This window comes from Chrysoperla carnea, chromosome 2 (assembly GCF_905475395.1).
Source record: "Chrysoperla carnea chromosome 2, inChrCarn1.1, whole genome shotgun sequence".
NCBI classification, from domain to species: Eukaryota; Metazoa; Arthropoda; class Insecta; order Neuroptera; family Chrysopidae; genus Chrysoperla; species Chrysoperla carnea.
In genome coordinates, this window is record NC_058338.1 from 87,235,925 (window position 1) to 87,252,171 (window position 16,247).

The 16,247-nt window shown below is 29.7% G+C and overlaps 1 protein-coding gene across 1 annotated transcript; it reads right to left on the reverse strand.

Moving 5' to 3' along the window:
* Window positions 1-2,468: 2,468 nt before the first annotated feature.
* On the reverse strand, window positions 2,469-8,056 carry LOC123293308 (ionotropic receptor 25a). Its single transcript, XM_044874084.1, has 10 exons — window positions 7,779-8,056; window positions 5,943-6,164; window positions 5,777-5,876; window positions 5,541-5,718; window positions 4,947-5,130; window positions 4,766-4,887; window positions 4,001-4,148; window positions 3,729-3,898; window positions 2,967-3,088; window positions 2,469-2,891 (listed from the first exon to the last, which is right to left on the reverse strand). Exons 1-10 carry the CDS (start codon window positions 8,049-8,051, stop codon window positions 2,647-2,649), a joined length of 1,764 nt encoding a protein of 587 aa, XP_044730019.1. The 5' UTR covers window positions 8,052-8,056; the 3' UTR covers window positions 2,469-2,646.
* Between the last annotated feature and the right edge of the window lie 8,191 nt (window positions 8,057-16,247).

Sequence of the window (16,247 nt, forward strand, 5' to 3'; positions counted from 1 at the left end):
CATTTAACTCCAGAAAGAGTTACTTTTGTGTCTTGTTATTTATGTAATATGGTAACATAGAAACGATTTGTAAAATTATAAGATCGACTTTTAAAAAATTTCCAGTTGCTCTCTGCAGTATGTTGGGACTACTTTTTACAGCACCTCCCCCTCTTGTTGATATGCTCGGAGCCTCACTACTTACTTACTTACCTTAGGGCTTCTTATCCTTCTCTTGTAAAGCACTTAGGGTCGTAATATAATATTTCAGAATTACTTGGTTTTCAAAATCTTCGAAATATTTGTTTTTAATGGATAGAACAACTTTAATTTTATTTCGAAATCTGTGCCAGGTAAGTTTCATTGAAAATTCAGTAATAAAAGATTTAGTTTATTTTTTTGTTAATTAATTTATTTGTTTATAACATTGTGCTTTCATAATTGTGTTTTTGTGTTTTATAGTACATTAAAGCATAGAAGGTTATTAGAAGTTAGATTGAATTTGTTATTAATTAAACACATCAGAAAGAATTTTATCGAATTTGGTAACCAATGAAAAAGTTGAAAAGCGTGTCCATCATCCATTTCGTATCTTTTGAATCCCAAAACAAAAAAAAATATTCCAAACGATTTTTGACCAATTTTTAATTTTTTCGTCTAAACGAATTTTTGTATGACGGTTTCGCCTTTGCCAGCGATTCAAAACCATAAAATGGAAAATTTTTTACAAAACTCGGAAATGGTTTTAGGTCGAACTGTTAGTAGCAAATTCCTACTACACATTTTAATTTGTTCACCAGGTTACCTATCATCTTTATATTTTATTTAAGAAATTAAATTTTCCTTTTCCTAATTACTTCCAGCGGAATGCCATCACTTTTTTATATTTATTCTCTTTATTATAATTTTGTTTTATATACAATTTTCATTATTTTTAATTGGTACTTAATTTTATAAAAATTTGGCACCTAGTTATTATTTATAATATGTTGAGGCACAAGCAATTTAGTGTCAAATTTTTGAATTATAATTTCCAAAAATATATTAAGTACCACTATGAAACAAAAATCACGTAAAATAGGTATTCAAAATTCCCTCTTTTAAATTTTTCACAATCTATTTCATACTTCATACTAGATGTAAACACACCTTTTTTTGAAGACACCTTGTAAATAAGAACATTAATTTCCATTAAGTCAGAATTTTTTGGTATTAGTCGAATTATTAAGTCAGAATTTTTTGGTATTAGTCGAATTATTAAGTTGGAATTTTTTGGTATTAACTAGAATTTTGAGTATAGAGAAAGATCTTTTCGGTAGATTTTATTGTAAATATGGTGATTATGAAAAATAAATTCGGATAAGGAACAAATTTTAATTAAAAATATACATCAACTATAGGTCTTTGGATAAAAATGGCGACTTGTGACAACCATCCTCTAACCAATTTATCCGTTATTATGCTACGGACCATGGAGGTTAGAGAGAAGGAGAACGATCGCTACGCGCTAAAGCATTAGCGTGTCTGTCCCTGAAAATTTGTAGAATTTATAGTTTATTTTTCAGCCACTAGCCGCGCTGTCGTCGGTAAGTAATATCTGCGAAGTTAGCTGTTTATGAGTACAAGTAGATGAAGTTAGTACCATTCAAATTTATAAAGTAGTATAGATAAATTTATAAAGTAGAATAGATAATTTATAATTTATTCATTAGTAAATAATAATAATAATTAATAATAATTTCATTATTTGCTTTTTTTCCTTTGAATGATATTATATACACGTATATTAAACGTTGATAGATCATTTGAAATTAGCGCACAACAGCCCGCTTTTAATAAGACAACTTAGCGATCCCAGCGCCTCACTTATTTTGTCCATATTTTGCTACGGACTTTGGGAGAGTTCTAGATAATGCTGATAATCGGGAAACCACGATCAAAGAATATTTGTATCGTTATATTTAAAACTAATTTGTCTATGAAAGAAATAATTGACAGAATATTGTCTCCCATCATGTGAAGTTTCTATAGGTTTCTAATATATATATATATATATGTATATATATATATATATATATATATATATTATATATATAAAATTACCCGAAACCATAACCAGCGGTTAAAAAATAAAAATATTTATACGAGTGACTTGATCTTCGGAAAACGTACCGTTTACATGTATCCAAGTATATGAATCCAAGGTGGTCATTTGACAAAAAAAAGATCAAATGTAAAAAGATCAAATATATATATATATATATATATATATATATATATATATATATATATATATATATATATATATATATATATATATATATATATTTTTTTTTTATATCTAATATTTGATCTTTTTTTTGTCAAATGACCACCTTATTGTAGCCAGCCAGTTCATTAAGTGTTGTATTAAACGTCATGGCTGAATATCATTCAGGCCACTAGTTGCATGGCGTTTTTTAATAAAACGGCTTCCCTGTTAACTGATTGGCTAACTGAATGTTTTCTCTTATTATTTTCGACTAATTATAATTTACGATTTACCAATTATCTTTTTTTGGCAGATTGGAACATCCATACCAAAAAATTTTACTTAATGGAAATTATTTTAGAAAATTAATCTGGCAAGCTTATATGTACAAATTAATACACAATAAATATTTATTTTTATGGTTGAAAAGTGTTCCTTGGAAATACTGATATATGTGAAACTCGTGGTAATTTATCACCAACTGGTTTAAATGTTTTGCCTATTGTAACTAATTTAGGTGATTTTGGAGGTTTTGGTTTCATATTCTCTTCCATCATGGCACGAACTTCATTTCGTTCTTTACGCTTATAATAAATAACTTCGCCTGCTAATGTTATCATTGCAAGAGCTAATCCAAATAATGTTGCTATAAACACTCCACCTGGACAATGATTTAAATTTGTTAGAAAAACGAATATAGTTTTTGAGAAATTATAAGTTTTGGTTTTTCTCTTACCTAAACTTTCTAATGATATTCCTTCACTATCGCTTGAATCAGAACAAACTCCACGTGCTGAATAGTTCCAATATTTATTTGTTAAATGTTCAAAAATTCGATTTTTTTGTAAATCTAAAATCCTGTATCGAACATCAAACTGGTTTTGTAATCGATCTATCTTACATGGCAACTATGGAGGGTAGAGGTAAGTAGGAAAATCTTAAAAAGTGCTTAAAATAAAAAAGTGTCCAACTGAAAACAGAAAATAACAGTTCTAAAATGGACCAGAATGGCACTTATGTAGCAAAAGATGTTGTGTGATGTGAATTTCTCTACCCTTTTCTAACAACTTGTTTTGTTCTTTATCTTAGGTTAGGTTAGGTAAGGTTAAGCTAGATTATATTGGCTGTTTACGAAGGACACATTTAGGCTATAGAGCCCATTGTGATACCATATATGTGTTTTACCACCTATTCCGCTGATAATTTCATTTATCAGGTCCTCAATTGTTTTCAGAGGTTGAGTGCACCTGCATACATATACCATGCACTACACCAGCCCATCACAACTACTAATTAATTTAATGTTTGTTGTGGAGGCGGGAATCGAATTCGCTACCCTATGCATACCGCGAACGGAATTGGGTCTTTGGTTTATCTTACTCTTTTGAAATTTACACTTTTGATACAGCAGCTCCATCAATTTTCTGCTTTTCATTGACACTTTTTAAATACAAAGATGATTCTCCTTACCTACACCCTCCATATTTTTGATACTTACACTTTGCTCAGTTCTTCTTGCAAATGGCTACCTTGTTGTACTGCTATAGCAAATGGTTTTTCTCCGAATAAGTCACCAATTGTGGTTAAATTACAATTACGACTTACTTCGTATTTAATTTGAGAAGAATCGTGTATAAATGCAAAATCAGCTTCATTACGTTCAAGAACCTATAAAACAAATTTGGAATTTTCAAAACTTTTGGGAAAAGTTTCAAAAACAATTCTCAGGAATGTTTCAAGAGGTAGACATTTTTTAAACTTTAAACATACCTTTGCAAATCCGACGGATGCATCTGAAACTGTTCCAGTTTCTTCTATTGCTGAGAGAATATGCCCATATTGTTCTTTAATCGGATAATCCCACACACGATATTGAGACTGATCGCTTGTTGCGTTCAATGTTAATTCTTTCCATAGTCTAAAAAGAAGTAAACAGATTTGTTTGCTATTTATATTCGCCAAACTTTTATAATATCAATTTTAAATTGAATAAGAGATTGAGAATTTCTAGTTTTAGACGAGAACTGCCATGAATAACTTTTGGTATTTAATAACTCTAGTCAAAACAATTCGGTCATTACAACTCCGGTCAAAATAACTCGGTACAAAAACAACTCGTGTTAACCCTGCGATTACGACCACTTATTAATCCATGTGTTCACTCAAATGATTTCTTTATGCCCGTATCCACATTGAGAAACACTTGCCGGAGTCGTTTTGGCACCGAGTCGTTTTTATACCAAGTTGCTTTAACCGGAGCTGTTTTGGTATCGAGTTATTTTGAGTAGAGTTGTTATTGTTCGATATTTGGACCGATTTATTTTGGTATGTAACCATTTTAGACTTGATTACAAAGCTCGCCTAGGTAAGTATACTTTTTAGGTATTAGTAACAGATGCAGAGGGACGATCGAAGCTAAGCAAAATTAACTAACAGAAAAAAGAGTTTCGTGAAAGACAAATTCTTTTTTCGAGTAAGTCGCTAGTAGTCTCGTTACCATTCTTGCATACCCCCTTGGAATATAATTCTACATACCTGTACAATGTATCTTCAGCTTTTTTCATATTAATAAAATATTCATGAGTCGTTGAGTCTTCAACTACTGTATAATTAATACGCGATTGTCTAGCAAGTTGTTCCAAAGATTGTACCGGTGTCTGTTAATAAGTCATTATATTAGAATTTAGAGTAAAACATAATTTTTAAATTGATGTACCTGCATTCTTTCAACTGTTAAAAACGCAGCTAAATTAGCTGTAAATGTTGCTAACATAAGAACGACAAATAACCAATATGCGGCGACCAAAGTACGTCCAGATATTGCTTTCGGAGCTTCACCACCACCTTGTGGTGTAAATGATGTTAAAGCAAACCAAAAACTTTCTTTTAGTGTAAATTCCCTGAAAATTATTGAAAAAAATTGTAACTTTTAAGTCAATTAGCAAGAAGGGCGGTGAATTTTCGATTAACTCGGCTCAGTAGCCATGCGAGTGCGCAATCGACTTTATTCATTTGGCTACTGACTAGGGGAGTTGCAGGTTCGAATTCAAGCAGCGTCAGTCTGATCAATTATAATTATAATTAATAACGTCGATCGCACTGCCGCCGCTTGGACAAGAATGAAGTAACCGACTCCACCCACACTATAAATCTAATTGTAAATATGATCTAGTTTAAAATAAAATAAAGATTAAAAATAATGATGTGGGTGGCTTGTGTTATAGATGGATATCTGAAAACGGAGGTTAAACCCTATTATTAGATGTTATCGCTCGTGATTAGTACCGCTTAAGGAGACTATGAGAATTACCTGCATGGATATGGATAAGCTTTCTTATTATTTCTGGCACTGTACGGAGAATATGTATCTAAAATCCACAATAAAATAGCTGTTACAACCAGTGCCCCCAAAATACTGAGCCATACTTCCATTTTTAATACAGTCATAAATTTAAACATCGATGTTTGCCGAACTGGTTTTCTCATTACTTAAAATAGATTAAAATTTATTAATTAATTAATGAAAAATTCTGTTGAATAAATTACCAATTAATATTCCTGTTTGTTCGAAATACGGGGCAACATAATCTATAACTTCTTCTCTTTCAGCGGTCATTGTTAAAGCTGCAACTGCCATATCGGTTACCTAAAGAATTTTCAGATTATTATATTACTTTCATTTGAATAATCATTTTGAAAAAATTAATTTTACCCCTGTTTTTAAGTCACCCACTAAACCATCCCATTTATCAGGCCCTATCTTTTTACCAAAATCACCCTTTTTTGGTATGACAATTTCATAATCAAAATTCATTTCTTTTGCAATAATATCAATTAAATCAATACAATAACCAGTCCATTTTTCTGTACCATCTTCGTTTAAGACAACTTGTCCTGTATCAGGGTCTACCACTGGAAATGACCATGGAATAGCCTGTAATGTTGAAATTTTTTCGATTTTGAGTTGAGACATAGTTATTGAAATAAATACATATACTAGAAATAAAATCGTATAACAAGAAATTTTATTTAAAAAGTATAATTAAAAAACATACAACAAATTTACATTTCGCTAAATATCGATATTTCGATTGCAAAGCAACCATCTTCAGTAGCTAAATTTATTCATATATGGCATTACAGACATTCTTAACAAAGTTAAAAATAAATATGTAAAACATTACCAATAATTACAGTAACACACAAAAAAGACCACCAAAGTTTTTAACAGTTTTGTAACTTTTTTTGGAACTATGTTCCTTTTCACACGCTATCATTCTGATTTATTTGCTGGTTGGGATATAAAACCGGAAAAAAGTGTAGCAAAAAAAGACACCAAAAACCGACCATTATCACCTCGGTCACCTAGGAAACTAAGAGTTTTTCAACTTGCCATGAATTTTGAGAATATGCATAAATATTTATATAATTTGTCAATTTGTATTTTATTTCAAAATTTTATGCTTTTTCATTCAAAAAAATGAGTTATGAAAGTGAGTTATCAGAAGTTAAAGATAATAGAGATAATTTCAAGTAAGTACAAGGAAAGTTTATATTATGCCATAATAAATATTCTGATCAAACCAAGTGTAGGTAATGTACACAAATATTGGGTTCACTACTAAATCAGAAGTATGTACTTTTAAACTAAGATTACAATTAATTCATACAGTAAAAAGTAAAAGTATCTATAAAATTAAATTCTTTAAAGTATTTGACTTTTAAAATTAATACGTTTCAGAAAAATATCTTGTACTAAAAAAGTAAGCGCTACATTTATAATGTATGAAGGTACAAAAGGAACATAGTTCCTACCTGGTGTCCTACGACACCTCTCGTTTTTCTATTGATTTTTCGAACCCCCAGAAGTGTTCGTTGCATGTTTGTATGTTTCAAATGTTATTGTTATACACAATTAGTGAGGAGGACTGATAAGTTTAACGGAAAACAGATTTTAAAACTCTGTTAGGCCAGTGACGCAAAGTACTTAGTGTCCCATTTTGGAACGCAAGGTCTAAGAACTTCAGAATTCAACCAACTCCTTTATAGTCGACAAACTCAACCCAGCCAATTCGTAATTAAAACAATACAGAGTTATCAAAAAATAAAACATAATCATATCTTAATCATCTTAATTTCTTGCAAGCACCTAATTGGCACTCAATTACCACGCTTAGTTTATACCTGACTAAACATTCGATCGTCCTAGTTTTAGAGAGAACTGATTTTTATATCCGTTGTCTTGCGAAATTCAAGGCTTTCGTTTATTAATTAGATAATTTCACGATCCTGACCGTTTTGCACTTAATAAGGTGCTAAACTAGCACTTAATAATCATCTAATAAACACCTAGTAATAGCATTTAATAATCATCTAATAAACACCTAGTAATAGCACTTAATAATCACATAATGCTAGAAACGCAATTTTGAGTATTGAGTTGCGGTGTAAGTTATAGAGTAGCTAATTTCTAATTTTGGTCTTTTTAAAATGCGTTTTTCCATACTTTGCGTCGCTGGCGTAACAGAGCTAGATTTCAACTATTTACCATAGCTGTTCCAATACGATAATACGCTTTAGTTTCAATAATTTTCGCATCTGGTTCTAACACAACACCACTTTCAACATTCCAACTCGCTAGCTCTTGTAATTTATTATCGTCCGCCATCACTTTAATACCAATCTCATAATTATATTGTATTAACGAAGCGCGCTCATTAAAATGAAACATTGATTTCGCTGTTTTAATTTCTTCCATTATTTGCGAATAAAACATAACTTTTGTATTATTCATAAAATCCATGGATGCACTATCATTCATAAATATCGAACAATCATATTGTTTCATATTGAATTCATCGTCCGTACGTAATACAATATTCGTAAATAAATTTAAAAATGAATTTAAAATCTCTTTAAATATATTTAAATTCATTGGTATATCACATGGTTGTTGCTTAAATAATAACGTACATGCCATTTCTGATTTTGGATATAAAATACTCATGGAATTGTTTAAGGTCATTGTATTTAAGAATGTATCGTAATTGTAATCGAAAAATATTAGATTCCAGCGATCATAACGATATACTAAATTTGATGTTAATGCCTATAAAAATTTTAATAAGATAAATTAAGGATGTACCAAGACAGTTTAAAATAAAAAGCTTGATTTTTTTTGTTGGACTAAGTCTGCTAAATCAGTTTTGAAAATTTTAGTGAGGGTTGCCCGATTATTTAAATAAATAAATGACTTCAAAAGTAGGCATATTTAACATTGGCTTTATGGGAAAACGGTAGATATGTTTACATACATTTCCCCAAAACTAGTCGGTTAAAATTTAAAAAAAAAACTATTTTAATTAAAGTTAAAACCTTAATAAAGTATTAAAAACAAAAAAAAAACTCGTTGTGTCCGACTGATTAAGGAAGCACGGTAGTGGGGACACAAATTTAAAAAAATATATTTTTTCAATTGTAATGGTGACTTATGTTATAACTTGACAATATAAGACGAAAAGTAAGAATAAAATTTTTCGATATCTGGAGTAATTTTCAAAATATCGAAAATTGAACATTTTGTTTAATTATTTAGTTTCCGATATTTCGAAAACCAAGGCAGATATCGAAATTTTTATTCTTATTTTTCGCCCACATGAAGTTAAATAACAAAATTCATCATAAAAGTTGATGAAAATAAGGTTCAAATAATTTCAACCCTAAATCTAAAATTGCCTTGGTATGCTCGTTCTACCTTAAAAATTTAAAGAAACCTTCGACACAAAATCAGGCCTGATCGATTCATTTGCGGCATCGCAGCTCCTAAACTGATCAATCGATTATGATTTCTTTTTTGTTATTTAAAAGGTAATTTGATTAAGAGTGTTCCTATTTATGTTTCAAGAAAATTTGCTCAGTCGTTTGAAGATCATCACGCCTTTTATAGTTGTTAACGGGTACGGAGCACTAAAGTAGTCCTTAAAAACTAAGCTAAGAACACTCTCGATCGGTTCATCTGTTTAAGAACTATCATGCCACAAAATCAGGTCGGATCAACTAGTTTGTGGCATCGTAGCTTCTAAACGCATGAACCGATTTTGATTAATTTTTGTTTTTCTTTGAAAGGTAATGTGATTGAGAGTGTTTTTAGTTATGTTCCAAGAAAATCTGCTCAGTCTTTTGAAAATCATTACTGTTTTTCTAGTTGTTTCGGGTACAGAACCCTGAACTCGTTCTTGAAACATAGCTAAGAACACTCTCAATCAAATAACCTTTAAAAAAAAAAAAAAAAAAATTTAATCGATTAATCTGTTAAAGAGCGATCCCTCTTTTTAATCGAGCGTTAAATAGAAATTTGGGAGGTTAAGTTGTAATTCTGCACGAAAATGTCTTAAAATAATCGAAAATGTCTTAAGATAATCAATTTTTAATTTTCTATTTTTCTCAATAAGCCATGAAAAATTCCAAATAAAAATTACTGTTTATTTTCATATTTTAGAGGTGTAGATAAAGTTTTGTACGATACACATTATTAACGTTCTTTTGCGATAATCCAATTATCGTGCTACGCACTCGTTGTGCAAATTTTGCAGGGGTATGTTAATAATGCTGTTATCCCACTAGTATCGTAAATAACTATTATAGAATTATATTTTTCAATTACTTACCAAATTGTAGATATTTCTCATACCATCAGTTGTTGCAAAAATTGCATAATATGAAGGAGATGGTCTCATTTCTGCTAAATTTTTTAATGATTCTATATTATTAGCATCTATTACAATTATACGTAATATCGAACGACCAATTAAATATGTTATAGCCTGATCTAAATCAGAGTCCGAAGCAAAAATTAATGCTGCATCAGTTGCATTACGTTTTTGTAAATATTGATCAAACGCTTCAACAAATGATCCAATTGTTATATCCACTTTTATGTATGGAATATCAAATGCCATTATTTTATTCAAATAGGTTGGAAACATATCAGGCATTGTTAAGTCAATAATTACACTTACACCTGATGCAATTATATTACAAACTAGAAAAGAATAACAGAATGGTTTTTACTGGCATCTTGTCACCAAAAAAAAAAATTTCCAGACAGTTGTTTAATTGTAAAATAAGGGGAAAATTTGTGTGATTTAATGGTGAGAAGGATTAAGTTTGGCGTAGGGTATTGAAATTTGTTACTGCACTATCACTTTTCACTTTCAAGCTATTGTGTTAGCCGACGGGCAAACGAATTTTTGCCAATAAAAATTTTTGATACCTTTAATATTCATTTCTAACATTCAAGAAAGGATATAAGAATTTCAAGTTCTAACATTCAATTTAGCAATTTAGCAAATTCTAACAAAAATTATAAAATACCTAGTAGGCAGGTAATTGTGAAATTGAGACTCAAATATAATATGAAAGACACAATAAAGATTAATAATTTTTAGGCGTATAAATAAAGTTGAAAATAAAATAAGGCTTTTGTCTAAAATTTCTACAGTTTGAAAGAGCTGCTAGGCTACTACAGTAACGCCATTTTAAATTCAAAAAATTTACTGTCTTTGATTCTCACTTAGAGTATGCCTTGTAGGTCATATTGTAATGATTGCAACAAGAGATCTATCTTACAATAGAGACGAAAGGATTCAAGAAAAGAAAAGAGTTGCTGATTTTTGAAAAGTAAAAGTCACACAAGTTTTACAAAAATTGAAATTTCAAAATAGTTTTTTGTTAAGTCTGATAAATTGTAGGTCGCGATGATTTTATATCAATAATGACTTTTCAAATTAAAATAACTTATTTGAAAATACCTAAATTACGATTATATTTTCTTATTATACCATGTATATATGAAATATACATAGTATATTAAGTTTAGTCCCAAGTTTGTAACGCTTAAAAACAATGATGCTAGGAAAAAAATTTTGTCATAGGTGTTCATAAAATCATCTAATTAATCCATTTCCGGTTGTCCGTCCGTCCGTTCGTCTGTGGACACGATAACTCAAAAACGAAAAAAGATATCGAGCTGAAATTTTTACAGCGTACTCAGGACGTAAAAAGTGAGGTCAAGTTTGTAAATGAGCATCGTAGGTCAATCGGGTCTTGGGTCCGTAGGACCCATCTTGTAAACCGTTAGAGATAGAACAAAAGTTCCTTATCAAAAATTAAACAACTTTTGTTTGAAACATTTTTTCGTAAACATCACTGTTTACCCGTGAGGGCGCCAATTAGGCGGGAATTTTATAATATGTACTATACTTGATTATCAGTTATGTATGTGTCACATGTTAGTATGTGTAATGTGATAAAGAAATCAACACTGACTATGCATGGTATTTCAAAAATTAACTCAGTCAATTGTTTGTTTTCACTTGTTTTTTTTTTTAAATTAATTTTACTTAAATAATAAATATAAAGCCATTGATAATCGCACTTTTCGGAAAGTATTTAAAGGATTAAATTTATTTTACCTAAATAAAAATTTCCCGAATAAAATATCACTTCCCACAATAGATGAATATTTTCCAATACCATTCCCAATTTTAATTGTGAAAATCTAAGAAGTACACTATTTATAAAAAATAATCCCAGAAAAATATTATTGAACAATCAAGAAAGCTTAAAAAAGAATCAAGTTTTGAAAGTGGTACGTATTAAGAAAATATATTTCTGAAGGAATATCTACATCTTTTCTTAAAAAAATTTCTTAAGAACAGAAGAAATCAATGTCAATATTTCACGTAACGATTAATTAACTTCTCAGTATAGGCAATTGCTGTAATTGATGTAATGTGTGTGTGTGTGTCAGTGGCAGATTTACCGGGAAGCAAAGGAAGCAATTGCTTGGGGCCCCGCTTGGACGGGGGCCCTAAAAAATGGAAAATTTTGTAAACACATTCGAAAATTTGAAAAAAAATAAATAAATAACACATGAAAAAAGAAATAATCCTGAAAAACTTGACTTTGATGATGTCATTCATCAATTTGCGACTGCGAAAAGTAGAAAAAAGTTGTAATTTAGATAGTAAATTATAAGTTAACTGTGAAATATATTGATTATGCAAAATTAACTAGTTATTCATTATTTTGAAATATCGGGGGGGGGGGGGGGGTATTTTACAATGAGGGCCCCAAAAACCTGAGGTTGCTTGGGGCCCCGTCAGAGGTAAATCCGGCACTGGTGTGTGTGTGTGCGTACGTACGTTCGTTGAGGTGTCGATCGAAGCGTTTTAATGACAATATAATCTGGAAAGAATTTCGTAATTTCATAACATTCGGTCGAGTTTTTTTTTAATGTATATAATTCTTTATTATACTTGGAAGTTATTCTTTATTATACCTCAAAGTTCGCATCAAACCCACCGCACGGCTTGTTTAGAATTTTAAATCGAAATAAAATTTCGAAATTCTCTCTCATGCAAAATCTATTTCGTAAATATGAAAAATTGGCCTATACTAATATAGTCCCATATTTTAATATACGTATACTAATAAAATGAATTAATCTATATAATAAAATATCAAAAGAATCAAGTTTTTAAGAAGGTACTAAGAAAACGTATTTCTGAAGGAACGTCTATCTTTGGAAAATTGCTTTAGAAAAGTAGAAATCTTTGTCAATATTTCACTTAAAGAATAATTAAGAATATTAAATCGAAATCAAATTAGGAAGATAGTTTCTTATTCAAAAATCTATTTGGTAGGTAAATATATATAAAAAAAAAAAAATACAGTCGAATTGATAACCTCCTCCGTTTTTGTTTGAAGTCGGTTAAAAATGGGCCGTATACTAATGAAAAGAATTATTCTACTTATAGATAAAAGCTACAAAAAAACGAAAAATTACACTCATCAACTTGACTCTCATCTTCTTCTGGTTTGATATTTATAAATGTATCATCAAATTTTACTTGTCTGTCATGCATTTCTTCTAAATTTTTCAATATCGCTCCCGTCCAACTTGATACATAATTTTGTGTTTTATCCGTTATGAAAACTAAAACAAATAAAAAAAAACTTATCACAAACAATTTATTTTTTATTCGAGGGCTTAAATATTAGCAAATTTATTTGATATTTTCACGATTTTTTTTACAAAGAAAAATTTAAAAACTGTTTATAACAATTCCACTGTATCATTTCTTTTGATTTCACTACGAAATTTAATTTATATGATAGATTTTTTTTCTTATCCTAAAATACAAGATATTTTTTAAATATTTCTGTTTCCAAATACAATGGAATTCGCTAAAAAATATGTGAATTTCTATCATTAAGAATTTGTTAAAGATATCACAAACAATTCCGAGCATTCAATCGAATATCACTTACGAATTTTAACATTTTGTGGTTCAGCAGCTTCAATAAATTTAATAAATAATATCCAAAAGAATATAATTAAATGCATTCTTGTTTTGGTTACAGGAAAATATTGATAATAATTTCAATCAAAAATTTGTTTGCATTTTTTAACATCATCGATCCTAACTTCCTTATTGTTCTCCTTATAGTAATATATGTATGTTGTCTATATAAACTTGAAAGCTCAGTTTTTGTGCTTTTCTAAGTAGTAACACGTTTTGTTTTTTTATACGATTAACATATAGGGGTGATTATATTGTTACTACCTTTACTATCAATATGCTTTAGAAGTATGTAATATCGTAGTATGGTCTTGCTTTCAATCCTGAAAACTTTGTGACTATATTAATATCCTTTTAGCGAATTATTTTTGGAAAGAAAATGCAATGATTTTACCGACAATGCAAATCCTACCAAGTAAATACCGATTTTTATAAGATAGGTCATAAATTTGTTTACAATTAATCTGGTTACTTTAATAATAAGATTTATGGGATGTTAAATTTACCACAATTTTCCCCCTGGAAACTATTCCTATAAGAATATTATTTACGTAATATTGTACAGTATAAACAACTTGACATCGTACATTTTGCTGAAGAAACTTAGCTAAGCTTACGCATATATTGCGTTGCGAATTGTTTCATATACAGGGTGGGTCATTTTAATATATAATGGTTAATAGTTCGTTTTGTAGTCATCCAGTAAAAAATAACTTAAACAAAAATTGAGTTTGATGGAGGACATCATATTCTGACATTAGGTTGGACCTAGTTTTTTGGGTTGCTTTAAAAGCCAATTTAGATTCTGAACGGTAAGAGATAGAAGAACACAATTGACTTTTCATCTAAATTTTCTAAATCTAACGCTAACACGCTAACTACGGAAAAATGCTTTAGCGAAATGTTTTCAAGGACAATCGAGGACATTCGCCGTGTCTATGACTTTGATCTGCAATTATCGATAAACTTGAAAGGTAATGTTTTTCAAAAGAAAATGGGCTCAAAGTTGATCAATAATTGTATATTAATGACATGGAAACAGACGAATGTCATCTATTGCCCTTGAAAACTTTTAGCTAAAGCGTTTTTCCGTAGTTAGCGGGTTTTCTTTCGATTAAATGCAATAATGACAGATTTGTAAGTTGCGTTTCCTCCGAAAGCTGTCTATTTTCGAAAAAATGGTTTAAATAGTTTAGATATTATTCTATCTCTTACCGTTTAGGATCTAAATTGACTATTCAAGAAACCCGAAAAACAAGGTCCAATCTGATATCAAAATATGACGTCCCCTATCAAGCTCTACAACTTTTTCTGAAGTTATTTTTTGATTGGTTAGCTAAAAAACGAGCTGGTAGCCATTATAGATTAAAAAGACCCTCCCTGTATAATTAAATAATTACAATTAGTGACATTTTTCCCAATTAAATACCTCTTTGTGAATATTTAATCAGATTTTTATGTTTTCAAGACTTTGGTTGTTTGAATGAATTTTTTCTCTTTGTATCTATGCAATCATTCATTTTTCAAACTTTTAATTTTACAGAATAGAAATTTTGAACGAAAAGTGTTTATAGTTGGTTTTATTTTGTTTCAAAATCTGTCAGCAGGTAAGATTATAACAGCAGCTTAATAAAGACCATATAATGCAACGGCTGTGGAAAAGGGAGATATTAGCATTTCCAGTTTGTAATTTTAAAGCGCAGATAACTGAACGCAAAGAGTTTCCAGTATACTCTTTTTGGTAACAGTGGTGTTTTTTCGATATATGCCTTGGTTTTCGAAACATCAAAAGCTAAATAATTAAACAAAATTTTCAATTTTCGATATTTTGAAAATTACTCCAGATATCGAAAAATTTTATTCTTACTTTTCGTCTTATATTGTCAAGTTATAACATAGTTCACCATCAAAATTGAAAAAAAAAATATTTTTCAAATTTGTGTATCCACTACCATGCTCATACATCCTTAATTAGTCGGGCATAATGGGTTTTTTTTATGTTTTCAATATTTTATTACCGTTTTAACTTAAATTTAAATAGTTTTTTTTTTTAATTTCCAACGACTAGTTTTGGAGAAATCCATGAAAACATATCCTACATCTACCATTTCCTCAATGTTTAATATACCTACTTTTGAAGTCATTTATTTATTTTCAATAATCGGGCAACCGCCCCCCCCCCTTAAATTTTCAGAATTAATTTAGACTTAGTCCAATTTTATATAACAAAAAATCAAGCCTTTTATCCAAAATTACCCTGATACTCGTACATTCTTATTACACCATGTGTATATGAAATATACATAGTATATATTAAGTTTAGTCCCAAGTTTGTAACGCTTAAAAATATTGATGCTACGAAAAAAATTTTGGTAAAGCTGTTCTTAGAATCTTCTAATTTGTCCATTTTCGGTTGTCCGTCCGTCCGCCCGTCTGTGAACACGATAACTCAAAAACGAAAAAAAGATATCAATCTGAAATTTTTACAGCGCACTCAGGGCTTAAAAAGTGAGGTCGAGTTCGTAAATGAACAACATACATCAATTGGGTCTTGTAAACCGTTAGAGATAGAACAAAAATTTAAATGTAAAAAATATTCTTTATCAAAAAATAAACAACTTTTGTTTGAAACATTTTTTTGTAAACATCAC